The 14,212-nt window shown below is 40.1% G+C and overlaps 1 protein-coding gene across 1 annotated transcript; it reads right to left on the bottom strand.

The window, feature by feature from the left end:
* Positions 1-939: 939 nt before the first annotated feature.
* Positions 940-13,827, bottom strand: kcnj6 (potassium inwardly rectifying channel subfamily J member 6). The gene is made up of 2 exons (XM_076274610.1): positions 12,927-13,827; positions 940-1,274 (listed from the first exon to the last, which is right to left on the bottom strand). Exons 1-2 carry the CDS (start codon positions 13,825-13,827, stop codon positions 940-942), a joined length of 1,236 nt encoding a protein of 411 aa, XP_076130725.1.
* Between the last annotated feature and the right edge of the window lie 385 nt (positions 13,828-14,212).

The following is a 14,212-nucleotide window of genomic DNA, read 5'->3' as shown; positions in this document are numbered from 1 at the left end:
TGCAGTATTTAAAGCAATCATATGTTTTACAGGAACAAACAGTAAAATACACACATTCAAACATACAGAGACAGAGAGAGAGAGAGAGAGAGAGAGAAATTGAGCAATACAAATTCTCAACACATTTTATCCTAACTTAAAGGGCATTGCAGAAATTAAACCAATAAACTCACAAAGGCTACAGGTAAGAAAGGGGAAAACTGTGATTGTAAAATCCAAACACCCCTGTAGGGTTTTAAGCCACTGGTCACAAGACAATTTGTTGTAATATTAAGCCAGACATGCAAGGCTGAGATCAGAGACACTTTCAGAAACGGAGAAAGCCTCCAGTTGGTGTGATAAACAATTTTGCATCCAGTGGAGAATGTGACTTGTGTTGAATTTTCTAAGATCATTATGTACATTATACAGTAATCAATTAGTGTTTTTTGTACATGCTTAGATATTCTGGAAAACCCTAAGAAAAGCATAATCACATAAGGCATAAAATATGTACAGACCTGGTCTAAATGTGTTTGTATCAAACTGACTCCTGTCAAATATTCACACAGCTTCAACAAAACCTATATTGAAACATATGTACAAAAATACAAATTCAAATGCCCTAGAATATATATATATATATATATATATATATATATATATATATATATATATATATATATATATATAAGGTTTTAATCTTTCAATTAAAAATCTGAAAATAACTTTTCTTTAGAAATTATATTTGAGACCATGCATTTGCCCAAACGTCCCCATCCAGGCATCATTTCAGTAATCTTTGGGGCCATACATGTTGCAAAATGTTGAAGTTGTTATATGGGGTGTCTACATAGATTCGAGCCTTTTTGAGGTCTCTATGCTGCACTAGTTGAGGTGACTCAACCGTTTTGGGCACAGGGTGAGAAAGACGTATCAGCTTCCAGTCTCTGGCCTCCTCTACACTTTTGACTCACTCTCAATGTTGGCGATGTCCCCGTTCCTCTCTGTCTGGTCCATGCCTGTGTGGTCCTCTTTCTCCTGCTCGTCAGTGTTCAGCACCCCCTGTTGGCTGAGTTTACTGGCCACAGACCACGTCAGTGGGAGACGGGATCGGGCTGTCATCTCAGCAAGTTCCCTAGCACTGCAGCTAGGCGTGTTGGTCTCATATATCTCATGGAAACTGTTATAGTCTACCTCGTAAAAACCATCCTCAAGTGTCAGAACTGGAGTGAAGCGGTAGCCCCATTTGATCTCACTGGAAACATAGGAGCTTCTCGCTTGGCATGTCATTCCTAATGAAAACAAGGAATAGAAGGGTGTTATAAATAAATATATTGTTCAGAAGCATTACACAGGATCTGTCGAACATATATGGTAAAGTACATCTAGTATAAACTGTAATATGCACTGTACAAAGGCTGCATGTGTAAATCTGTCCAGATGTTCGATCATTTCTGTGTACAACAAAAACATTAACAAATGGTGTAAGTGCAGTAAATCTGAAAACAATCTACCTAGTGAAAGCTGTACATTTTTGAGAATATAATCTGTATATATTGTGTAATCAATCAAGTAATCAAATATGACTAAGTTCTTGGAGTATGGTGAGCACTGAAATATTTAAGTTGTGAGAGCATTGGCTGACCCAGAAGTACTTTAATGCGGCCTTAGTTCTGAGCTGGCAGTTACAAGATTGAGAGCAAAAGAAACAATTGTGTGGCCTGAAAGTGAGGCACAGTAGACTTACATCAACACAGACAGCATAGGCCTAATCAGCTAATCAGCAGTGCTTATACTGGCTGAACTTCAGAATGCAGAGAACTTCAAAATAAGCAGAGATGTAAAAGTCTGGATTCAGACAGCAAAAGTCCTGCCATGTATTGGTTCTACCTGTGCACTTCACACAGGTGATATCACCTGATCTACCTGGCTTAAGAGCTGTACTAATCAGCTACTACTATCAGCTGATTAAGTGAATGGTTAAAACAAAAATGTGGCAGGACTTTTACTTTCTGAAGCCAGACTTTTACACCTCTGAAAATAAGCAATAGAGTTAGGTCACATCAATACTTTTTCACCCTAAAGGCCACTTTACAGTGCATATTCCATTGAGAAAATGATATGCTTATCTGATTTGATTTGATTTTCCCCTTGGTACTTACTACACTTGATACTTACAGAGTGCTCTTTGGATCTTTTGTGTACCTTTCACATACAACTGCTGCACATTTTGATACAGCAAAGTCACAGGTTCTGATCAATTCCATAATGAAACAATTAAGCACTTGAAATCTCATGGGCCACATAGGGATACTTCAGGGAGATCTGATAAAAGAGTTCTATTAGGAACAATGTTCTTGAAAGTGCTTCTGCGGAATACAGTGAAAAGTAATTGAGTTATTCAGAGTAGTCATTCCTGGTCATGCTTGTCAATGTTTATTTGGCTGTTATTTTCCAAGTCAATCTTTCATTGTTAATGAAATTATTATGACCGCCGCTAGCGAAGCTAGCGAAGCGGTCATATAGGGATTGTCAAAGTTTTTTTTTTTTTCCCGTCATCTACTTCCTGAATTTTTGGTCAACGATACCCGGGACACCGAACCACCGGGGCACATGAAATTTGGTGGGTATGTAGCCCCACTAGACTTTTACGGAAAAATTTTGTTTCGTCCCCGGGGGCCACTCCCTCCCCGTGCTGGGCCCCCCGAACCGAAAAAAAAACAGTTTTTCCTAAATAACTACCTGAACCGTGGCACTGAGGATGAAGAATCTTTTATGGTATGTTGGTCTCAAGGGCCCACATCAACCTGGCCCATAATCACTCATTTGTGATTTGCACCCCCCCGGTAAAAAATGAAAATGCAATATTATTCTGCTTTAATTGCCCCTATCTTCAGTTAAGATGTCAGAACTGCACCAAATTTTATGTGTATGATTGACCTGGCATTCTCTGGGGGTATGCCAAGTTTCATAGAATTTCATCCATGGGGGGGGGGGGTTCTAAAAAAATTTGGTTATGTGTACATTTAGTGACTGTACACTCATTGGCCTGTCGATAAGCTACTGTGTGGGTCCCATTTAGAAGTGGCTACTTCATTCGCGCTTTCCTTGACTCATGGAACTGCGTGAATTTTATTACAACTTTTCGCCACGATATGGCAGTTTAAGTCCGCTTGATACTGCAAGGCGTAAGCCAGTGGTTTCCAAAGAAGATTTTATTTGTGTCGCCAGCGCCTAGCCTATTGACAATTTATGTTGTAAATAGGCCTACCTTATAAGCCTACCTGTGGAAGCTAACAGCTTTCTATTAGGATCTAGTTTGTTAGTTACAGTTTTGTCATAACTCCCTGATGCATTTTTGCATTTAGAATAGCCAGAGCGTGGATATCTCAATCGGAGAATTAAACAATATCGGGTGCCTATGGACTAGGCTGGGTGAACCCAGCCTGATCTGCCCGCTATTTATTTTTTGATTTCTTAAAAGATTGAGCTTGGTCTGGTGAAAGCCAGACTAGCCATGGAGCTCGGTTAAACAATGCAAGGGAACATGAATCAGCCTATATTTGCACGAACAATAACGGACAACAGCTCTTCAACTTTGGACCGTTAAAATGTGTATGAACAGTCTAGCGACGCATTTCATCAAGGCCCATTTGGACATGTCAGTTATTTGCACCACTGGTTAGATGTAAAACAGCATTTCGTTTCAGACTACTGTTACTTAATTTGTGCATTAACAATAAAGTTTCAGACTACTGTTACTTAATTTGTGCATTGACAATAAAGTATTACATGAACCAAGGATGACTAAAATCTTATGTAGCCTAGAAGAAGAAACATTCACAAAAAATCCATCCATCCAAAAATGACCTTTGTTTTTGATAGCTGTTGAAAACGGCATGGAACTGACAGAGATGTTTTTGTTTATTTATAAATAAATAAATAAATAAAATTATGCTGATACCTTTTGCTTTTCCCAAATACAATGTAGCCTGCAGGTGTAAGTGACCTTTCATCAATCCAGTTGCAATGGATGAACTGTGATGAACTGCCCTACTAGTGATTGTTTAGAGATTTTAAAGGTTTTATAACAATGCTACATCTTCTTTGGCTATTCTACAATCTATTCACCTTTTCAGCACCAGTAGGCTACTTTCTGTGCAGCCGCACACACACACTCAGGCATGCCAAACAAGCATACACACAAGTTTCAAGAGTGGGGGATGGAGTAAAATATGGAGACAAATTGAAGTGTGATTTATTTTCGCGGAACGGATGTACAGGACTGAGCGGCGGTCATATTTTGTACCGCTATGCGGTACATCTAGTTCAAAATAGTGTGATATCTGTATGTGGATCTGTGCACAAAAGTAATTCTCCATTTACAAATTTACTGAAACCAAACAAACCGGCAACAAAATCTTCCTTTTTTTCCTGGACTATTATCTGCATCTACATTGACCAGACCAGAGGAGCTCACCAGACATTGTCAAAAAGGTCAGTGTTCCGTGACTTATTAGTTTGTTATGAAGAGCAGATTAGGAGAGGCTATAAGAAGCACATTGACACAATCAGATATACGAATTTTAACCAAAACCAACAGTTTCAGCCCTGAGGTAAACAGAGACGGCAGACACCCACAGTCCAAAACCAGCACATTTACGTAAGCTTTGCCTCTTATTCAGGGTCAGGTTGAACACAGCGATGTGTCTGTTTCATCAAAAACCCTTCACAATATTAAGTCTATATGCTACCACTGATGAGTGGCAACTGTAATTATCAAAAAATGTCATTAAGAATGGGCAGTGTATTACTCATCATAATTATATACTATAATATAATACTGTATTACTGTATTATATATTAAAGGTTGATCCTAAAATCCTGTTCACCCTTTCATTTTCTTCCAGTGGAAAGCTACTTTTAATGGTGGTGCAGACATTTTGTTTTTATTCTGTGTACGTAATGGCAGAATAGAGAATACCATCACCAACTCCTGCAACTAAATAGCTAACCTACTATTTGATTGTTTTAATGCACATTGGGGTCCTGGAACATCATCCCTGCACATACCAATCATGGACTGTTTTTCTTCCTTCCATATGGGAGACGTGACTCCCCTTTTACACCATGGTCCTTGTTGCTCTGTGCACATTGTGCACATTGCTCTGTGCACCTTATGTCCACATTGCCCCCCCCCCCCCCCCCCATGTGATGTTGTGTGTCAAAAAGTCCTTGTAACAGACACAGGTCAGCCATGAAAAGTGCCACCAGCTATTCCTCTCCTCACATGCCCACCATTCCACACAACCTTTCACGTTATCCCATTCTGCTGAGCACAGCTGTCTAAAGGGTCCCCGTGGCTAATTTCAACATTTATATGTTTAAGGTCGGCATAAAAACATAGAGACATACAAAGATGCAGCAGCAAAGGGCACTGGTTTAACCAGTGTTAATGTAATTGTTACATTGCTTTCCCTGCTATGCTTGTTGGTGATTTAGTAATGCTATTCCTATTGGCTTGGGTGTCATTTATACCAATCACCATACCATAATGTCAATAAAGAACTAAATACAAGTGATAATGATAATAAGTAGGGATGTAAATCAATACAAATGTGTGAAGATTATAATGTTTGAGATAAAATAAAAATAATCGCAATGCAATTGTTGAATAGGTCATAATCTGCTTTTGATTTCACTTGTTTGATTTCAGACATCAGTACAATGATTAGTAATAATAGTAAAATTGGAGTCAGATTGGTCAAATGATTATTCTAATTTAAAACAACCTCATCAGGGTGCCAAATAAGTCAAAATACGCATTACCTGGGACATTTGGGTGGCAACGAGCTCAGACCTTGTATTCTTCTCAGTTTATATAAATAAAGGAATATTTTTCAGTCATAATTTGTCTGCAGATTCTTCTGTTAAAAAATCGTGAGAAAATTGCGTTGCAAACCTAAAATCGTACTAAATCGTGAGTTGAGAGTATCGTTATATTCCTAATAATAAGTGATATTAATACATAAATACTAATTCAAAGCTCAAAATGAAGTTACATGCGTGCTATAAAAGTACACTTGCATGTTACATAAGCATACTACAACATGCTTGTGCTGTGTGGGTCCACTGGTTGTCTATGGGCAATGTTAAGCCAATTTCTCCTTGAATTTCCCCTGGGGATCAATAAAGTATCTATCTATCTATCTATCTAAGCACAGTCTAAGTATTGAGGTATTGTGTTCTTATTGAGGTATTGTGTTCTTTTAGCCTACTGTACATTTGAGAGCTTTTTATTTTGACCTGTATAGTAGGCCTATTCCTTGTTGATATTCAAGAATGATCACTGAATGATCATAAATGATCACTGGTGCTCAAATCTGATTCATGCAGAACAGTCATCTCATGCATGCTCAGACCTATATAAAATACAATCAACAATGAACGGTCAATTTGAGAAATATGGATTCGGCCTATTATCTTACAGAATGTGTGGGAACTCTTTAAGAGATTAGTTGGGGAAAAATAAGTAGAAAAATAAACAGCTTTAGTCAAGTAGGATATTGGCTATATACCTTTCAAGTCTTCATGAGACATCATTTGGAAACACAGCCATTGTCCTGACAAAAGTAAGTATATCTGTAATCTGCATTACATTAGGATGGAACATGGATTGATGGATGTCCAAAAAAGAAACAGAGCAACTAATAGAAAAAAAAAAATGTGGTTACCTCCTACCTCAACAGGAATAGAAGGCACTGAAAGGCTAATAATATTACCATAGCCATTGGTTGGTGTGCCCTGCTGTTTAGATAACATTTGTTATATAACAGCAGTGGGCTTTCCTGCCTTCTCACTTTGGCACCAACAAAGATGAGGCTCTGCTTACACTCACACATCAACCACAGTTGCCATGGTAACCTCACAAACTACAGCGCAATGTATTACAGGCAGTTCAACATAACAATTCCAAGTCTATCAGGAATATGATTTGATTTCTGTGAGTACTTTCGTGGATATATACACATTTTATATCTCACACATAGACCAATGTGGATTTTTTCCATGGATATGATCCACATCTGTCAACTTAATGATGAAAAATTAACTAATCAAAAAGGGTTCACAAATGTCCACTTAGCCTACTCTATTTAAGCAATATGAGTGAGAGTGGGGTTTGTAAGGGATATACCCATGGCTGTGTATCGGTATACAACAGTTCCACGTACAACTAATCTAGTTTAAAGAAGTCAAATTGTGTTTTTTCCATCATTCATTTTCAGTCATCCTCTGCTCCCAAAAAAATAGTAGCCTACCAATCAATAGACTTAGCATCTACTGTTGCCAAGCAACGGAAACTGTTACTGGGGCAGCAATGGCATAGTGTCATATACCATGACAACAGCAACAATGAACAAGTAAGGGATTATGCCTGATGAGGTGTCCATTATCAGAAATAAATGGACGACGCGGAGGCGTGCTTCCGCAAAGTCTATTTATTACTGATAATGGACGCATCGAAGGGCATTATCTCGTTTATACCATGGTCACTTACGAAATAAATAAATATGAAATCAACTATTAATACTAAATGAGTTTTAGAGCTAAAATCGTTAGTTTTTTCAGCTGTTTACAGTTGATACAGTTGAGCCACTTACAACAACCAGACAGACATAGAGGAGTATACAGACACTGTAACCTCTTACATCACCAAGTGCATTGATGATGTGACCCACACAAAAGACATCATCACTCGGGCTAACTGGAAGCCATGGCTGACAGGGGATGTCCTCAGGCTGCTGAGGGCCAGAGACAAAGCCTACAGAGCTGGGGATGAAGCTGGCATGAGAACAGCGAGAGCCAACCTGTCCCGTGGCATCAAGGAAGCAAAAAAGGAATACACTCACAAGATAACCACCCACTTCAAAGACAGCAGGAACGCACAAAGCCTATGGCAGGGCATTCAGGCCCTCACGGACTACAAGCCCGCGCCACAGAGCTGCGAGAGCAACATCCCTCTGCTCAACAACCTGAACCGCTTCTTTGCTCGCTTTGAAGCACAAAACAGCACCTGCCCACAGAAGACCCATCCCCCTCCACACGAGCAGCCCCTGTGCCTCTCTGCCGACAGCGTGAAGAGGACACTTGCTGCTATCAACACCCGTAAGGCAACAGGTCCAGACAACATCCCTGAAGGACTGCGCAGGGGAGCTTAAGGATGTCTTCACAGACATCTTTAACACTTCCCTGAAGCAAGCCATCATCCCATCTTGTTTCAAAGCTGCCACCATCATACCTGTGCCGAAGAAAACTGCTCCATCCTGCTTCAACGACTACCGCCCTGTGGCACTGACACCCATCATCATGAAGTGCTTTGAGCGGCTTGTCATGTCACATATCAAATCCATTCTCCCCCCCACCCTGGACCCCTTCCAGTTTGCATACCGAGCCAAACGGTCTACAGAGGATGCAATCTGCTCTGCCCTCCACCCAGCCCTCACCCACCTGGAAAAAAGAGACTCATATGTGAGATTGCTGTTTATAGACTTCAGTTCTGCATTCAACACCATAATACCACAACAACTCATCTGCAAACTTGACAAACTGGGACTCAGTACCTACCTCTGCAACTGGCTACTGGACTTCCTCTGTCAGAGGCCTCAAGTAGTACGTGTTGGCAACAATACCTCAAGCAGCATCACACTGAGCACAGGGGCCCCCCAAGGCTGCGTGCTCAGTCCGCTGCTCTTCACCCTGCTGACGCATGACTGCACTGCAACCTACAGCAACAATCACATAGTGAAATTTGCTGACGACACAACTCTGGTGGGTCTCATCACCAAGGGCGACGAGACTCAATACAGGTTGGAGGTCGACCATCTGACCACGTGGTGCAGGGACAACAACCTCCTGCTGAACGTCAGCAAGACCAAAGAGATTGTTGTTGACTTCCGGAGAGGTCACACCCAACACCTGCCACTGACCATCGACGGTGCTGTGGTGGAGAGAGCGAGCAGCACCAAATTCCTGGGGGTGCACATCAGTGAAGACCTCTCCTGGACCACCAACACAGCATCACTGGCGAAGAGAGCTCAGCGCCGCCTGTACTTCCTGCGGAAACTCAGGCGAGCAAGTGCTCCACCAGCCATCATGACCACATTCTACCGAGGCACCATTGAGAGCATCCTCTCCAGCTGTATCGCTGTGTGGGGCGGAAGCTGCACTGAATACAACAGGAAAGCCCTGCAGCGCATAGTGAACACAGCTGGAAGGATTATTGGTGCTTCACTCCCCTCCCTGAAGGACATTTACACCACCCACCTCACCCGCAAGGCGACCAAAATTGTGAGTGATGCAAGTCACCCCGCTCACAATCTGTTTGATCTACTGCCCTCTGGGAAGAGGTACAGAAGCCTGCGCTCCCGCACTACCAGACTCACCAACAGCTTCATACACCAAGCTGTTAGGATGCTGAACTCTCTCCCTCCTCTCCCCCCTCCACCCTCAGCTACATAACATCCTGGACATTGGACCCACAATGGCCGCCTGCACCACTCCACTTGCACACTTGTACACTTTGCAACTTGTTGCTGTTGTCCTGTAAACACAACACTTCTGCTGCTCTTACATAACTTGCACCACTATGCCACTTTATTTCTTACTTAGGTCAAACAGAACTACCTCAGCCTCTTATTGGCCTGACTTTGCACTAGTATTTTATTTTATTGACTGTCTATGCACAATTTCAACCAAATTTTGCTGCTCTTATTTTTTCATTATATGTGCCCTCTTATTTACTTATCTACTTACTTTTTTGTTTACTTGAATGTTATGTTTGTCTGTGGACTAAAAATTGGTAAAATATGTCTTGTCTCCACCGTGGGATAGTGAGAAACGTAATTTCGATCTCTTTGTATGTCTGGAACATGTGAAGAAATTGACAATAAAGCTGACTTTGACTTTGACTTTGACTTTGATTCCATTGTTGCAAAGCCTGCCTCCAGGCTCAACCGCCGTCCTACTATCATTGTTATAGTTACCATTCATAAGCATTGATATGGAACGGCGATTAAAGTTTTTTTTACCAGATCTACTTCATAGGTGTAGTATATCACTTTTTAAACGACACCCTTTTCAACCTAGACCATGGTATAACAAAAGATATGTGTTAGCTAGCTAGTGAGCCTTTAATCAGTGTCTAAAGTTTTTGTTTGCCTGCAGTAGTTAGATTGCCTGTTTCTTGTCAAAATCCCTTACTGCTGCTTTAAATCATTCTAGACATTTCTAAAAAATTTTAGATTTGAAAATAAATTATCATCCTATTGTGTTGCAGTAAATTGCTTCTTGTTACCAATTTTGTACAGCTGCTGTTTTGGTTTTATGAAGACTCTTTTTTAGTATTACAGTGTCTATAAAAAGTATTCACCTCCTTGGATATTTCCCCTTTTATTACTTTAATAAATGGAATATTTGTCAATTTAATTTGGCCTTTTTTGTGACTGATCTAAATCAACAGCGGTCCAGCCAATTGGTGCTAATAGTCTCACAATTAGTGAAATGGAGATGCCTGAGTGCAGTGAATGTCTAAAGTATAGTAATATAAAGACACCTGTGTCTAGGAGGTCCAGTCACTGGTCAATCAGTATTCCTGGCTATAATTCCACCATGAAGACAAAAGAACACTCCAAACAACTCAAAGAAAAGGTTATTGAAAAGCATAAGTCAGGGGATGGATACAAAAAAAAATCAAGTCACTGAACATCCTTTGGAATTCAGTGAAATCCATCATTAAGGAATGTAGGGAATATGGCAAATGTGCCTAGAGCATGCCGTCACCACAAACTGAGTGACTGTTGAAGAAGAATAATGGTGGGGGAAGCCACCAAGGCACCTATGACAACATGCTTCAGCAGCTGAGATGGAAGAAACTATGCATGAGTGGCAAAGCTCGTATTAAATCTTGACTAAAGTTTGCCCAAAGACAGAAGACCTTGGAGACTCCAAGGTCAAATGGAAGAAGTTTTGTTGGTCTGATGAGACCAAAATTGAGCTTTTTGGCCATCAGACTAGATGCTATTTTTGGCGGACACCAAACACTGCATCACCAAAAACGCACCATCCGGAATTTGAAGCATGGTGGTATAGCGTTATGCTGTGGGGATCCTTCTCGACAGCAGGCCCTAGAAGGCTTGTAAAGGTAAAAGTAAAATTAATTCAGCAAAATATATGAAAATCCTAGAGGACAATCTGATTCAGCCTGCAAGGGAACTATGATTTCCGGAGAAGATTTACTCTCCAATGAGCCGAAGTCTACAACAAAAACTACACAGAAATGGTTTGAAGACAACAATTGGTGAATGTTCTAGAGTGGCCGAGTCAAAGCCCAGACCTCAATCCTAAAGAATATCTGTGGCTGGGCTGTTCACACCCAATCTCCTTCCAACCTGGCAGAGCTTGAGCAGTTTTGCAAAGAAAAATCTACACATATCCACACAGACTCCATGCTTTAATTGCGGCCAAAGGTGCATCTACTTAGTGCTGAAGGGGGTGAATATTTATGCAATCGCTTATTTTGCATTATATATTTTTAATTAATTTGTAGAAATCTTTGTAGAAATCTTTTTTCATGTTGTCATTAAAGAGGGGATTTTTTTGTAAATGATTGTAAAAAGGGCAATTTGGCCTTTGGAATTAAAATAGCCCCACATCATCACATACCCTTCACCATACCTAGAGATTGGCTTGGTTTTATTTTTATGCTCATTGAGCTCAATGCAAATCAAACCAGCTAATAGGCTAACTGAAATAAAACCATGGCAATCTCTAGGTATGGTGAAGGGTATGTGATGATGTGGGGCTATTTTAATTCCAAAGGCCAAGGGAACTTTATCAAGGTGCATACAGTAGTATCCTGGATCCGTGAAACAACTGGCCTTTAAAAATAAAAATATGGTTTCTTCTTTTGTAGAGTTTTAACCAGCATCTGTGGATGGAGTGTCAAACTATGTTCACGGTCAATGGTAATCAGTAGTTTCCTGAGTCTATGCAGTGATTTTCTCTACAGAAACAGGTCTGTTTGAAACAGACCATAAACATCATGGCCATCCAATATTGTTGTTCAGCCCTGCCCCTTGTGTACAAAGATTTATTTGGATCCTCTGAATATTTTAATGATAATATGTACTAGAGAATCCTTCACAACTTCATTTCAAGGAGCATTATTCTTTCAGGTTTTTGTTGCCCCCGTCCCAACTTTTTTGAGACGCGTTGCTGGCATCAAAATAAAAAAAATTAGTGTATATATTTTCATAAATACAATTTGTAAGTTCCAACATTTGATGCTGCCTACCGTTATGTTCTTTTTGCAACTAAATATGGGTTGACGTAATTTTGATTATTCTATTCTAATTTACATTCTACACATTCTACTTTTTTGGAAATGGGGCTGTAAATAAAGTAATAAATTAAGAAGTAGCAAAGTAGCCAAATTAACTTGACACATATCGAATATATGTAACATTTTGTCATACTGACACAAAGAAGTGACATACAATTTGACTGACACAGTTGCCTTTCAGTATGCAGGAATAATCCTGATAAAGTTAGACTGTAGGTCAGTGAGATGTGCATAAAGTCATGTGCATAAAGGTGTTATTCTGCAACGTTATTGGCAGTAAAGCTTTGGTATGATTTCCCTTAAAAAGTATAATAATAAATAAGGAATTCGTATTTTCCTTCCTTTACTGGAAGTGTATACTGCTTGTGTATCTAACAATCTCCACATTGTTTCAATAATATTTCCCAACCATTTAATTTAACTTTCCACATCATTACTAAAGACTAACTAAAGGGGAGGTAATGACATATTTAATTTATATAAATTATATTTATCTATCTCCACCTGATTATCACTGAATTGCATGGTAAAGCATTATGCTTACCTGTTGCCTCCACCATGCCCTCCAAAATGACTACAATCTCCAGCTCTTCTTTGGCCAGGTGGGCCTTGGAGATCTCCCAGAAAGGACTGTGCTGGTTGATCTCATGGCAGATGATAAGTGGTGACACAAGGAAGAGTCTGTCGTCCCCAGTGTCATAGCCCACATTCATGTCTGTTTGGTTTAAGGGAATAAACTCCCCTTCCTTTGTCTGCTTTGACTTGATCAACTTGGCTCTGATAGAGGCTTCCACAATGTGTGAGTTACGAAGGTCTCCTACTCTGAACATCAGGCACAATCGACCATCCCTCATGGAGATGACTGCATTGGTAGAGAATACTAGAGTTTCTGCCCTCTTCTTGGGCTGTGAGATCTTCACAAACATACAACCCACCATGAAGGCATTTACAATAGATCCCAACACTGATTGCACCAAGAGAAGGACAATACCCTCAAGGCATTTGTCTGTAATGACCCTGTATCCATATCCAATGGTTGTCTCTGTTTCTATTGAGAACAAAAAAGCTGATACAAAACCATTTAAGTTATTAACGCAGGGAGTCCACTGGTTGTCTCCAATGTGATCCAAATCACCTCGGATATATGCAATAAGCCACCACATGAAACCAAAAAAGAGCCATGTTACAGTATAAACTAAGACAAAGATAAAAAGATTAAACCTCCACTTAAGGTCTACTAAAGTAGTAAAGATGTCCGTAAGGTAGCGATATGTCTCACGAACATTGCCATGATGCACGTTGCACTTTCCATCTTTGCGCACATATCTCTGGATCTTCTTTTTTGCCTGTTCTTTTTCCACACGTTTTTTTGGTAGATCATCCCTGACTTGCTTGGGCAGTTTGGGTTGTCTGATTGTAACAGGGCTCTCCACATCCTGCTCCATTGGGGAATTTATAAAGATCTTAGCCTACAAGAGAAAACACAAAGGTTAGCAAGAATTAGAATAGAATAATTAAAAGGTTAATGAGTGAGCTGCTGAAAGACCTGGGTTGAGCGGATTGTCACAACTTCTTTGAGAGATGATGACTGCATTAGAGCATAGATCAGCTACCTAGAGTGCATAGTAGGTCAACACAAAATCAAATTAGAGAGCTGTCAGAACATATCCTTTTCTTGGAGAAAAAAAACCTGCCAAGGACTAGGGGCATTGTTCAGCCTTTTCTATTCAACTTGTCTGACAGTAATAAGTCCATGGTTAAGAAATATAATAGGATTTCTTCAAGGGCTAAACGCTTTTAGACATACCTGAAGCACCTTTGTGTATTTTG

Source organism: Alosa pseudoharengus, unplaced genomic scaffold (genome assembly GCF_046254945.1).
Source record: "Alosa pseudoharengus isolate Yale_2024_CS ecotype anadromous, Long Island Sound unplaced genomic scaffold, YU_APseudo_1.1 YU_APseudo_1.1_scf_8, whole genome shotgun sequence".
Classification (NCBI taxonomy): domain Eukaryota; kingdom Metazoa; phylum Chordata; class Actinopteri; order Clupeiformes; family Clupeidae; genus Alosa; species Alosa pseudoharengus.
The sequence above is the reverse complement of the archived record's forward strand: the minus strand, read 5'-3'. Positions and strand labels throughout refer to the sequence as shown.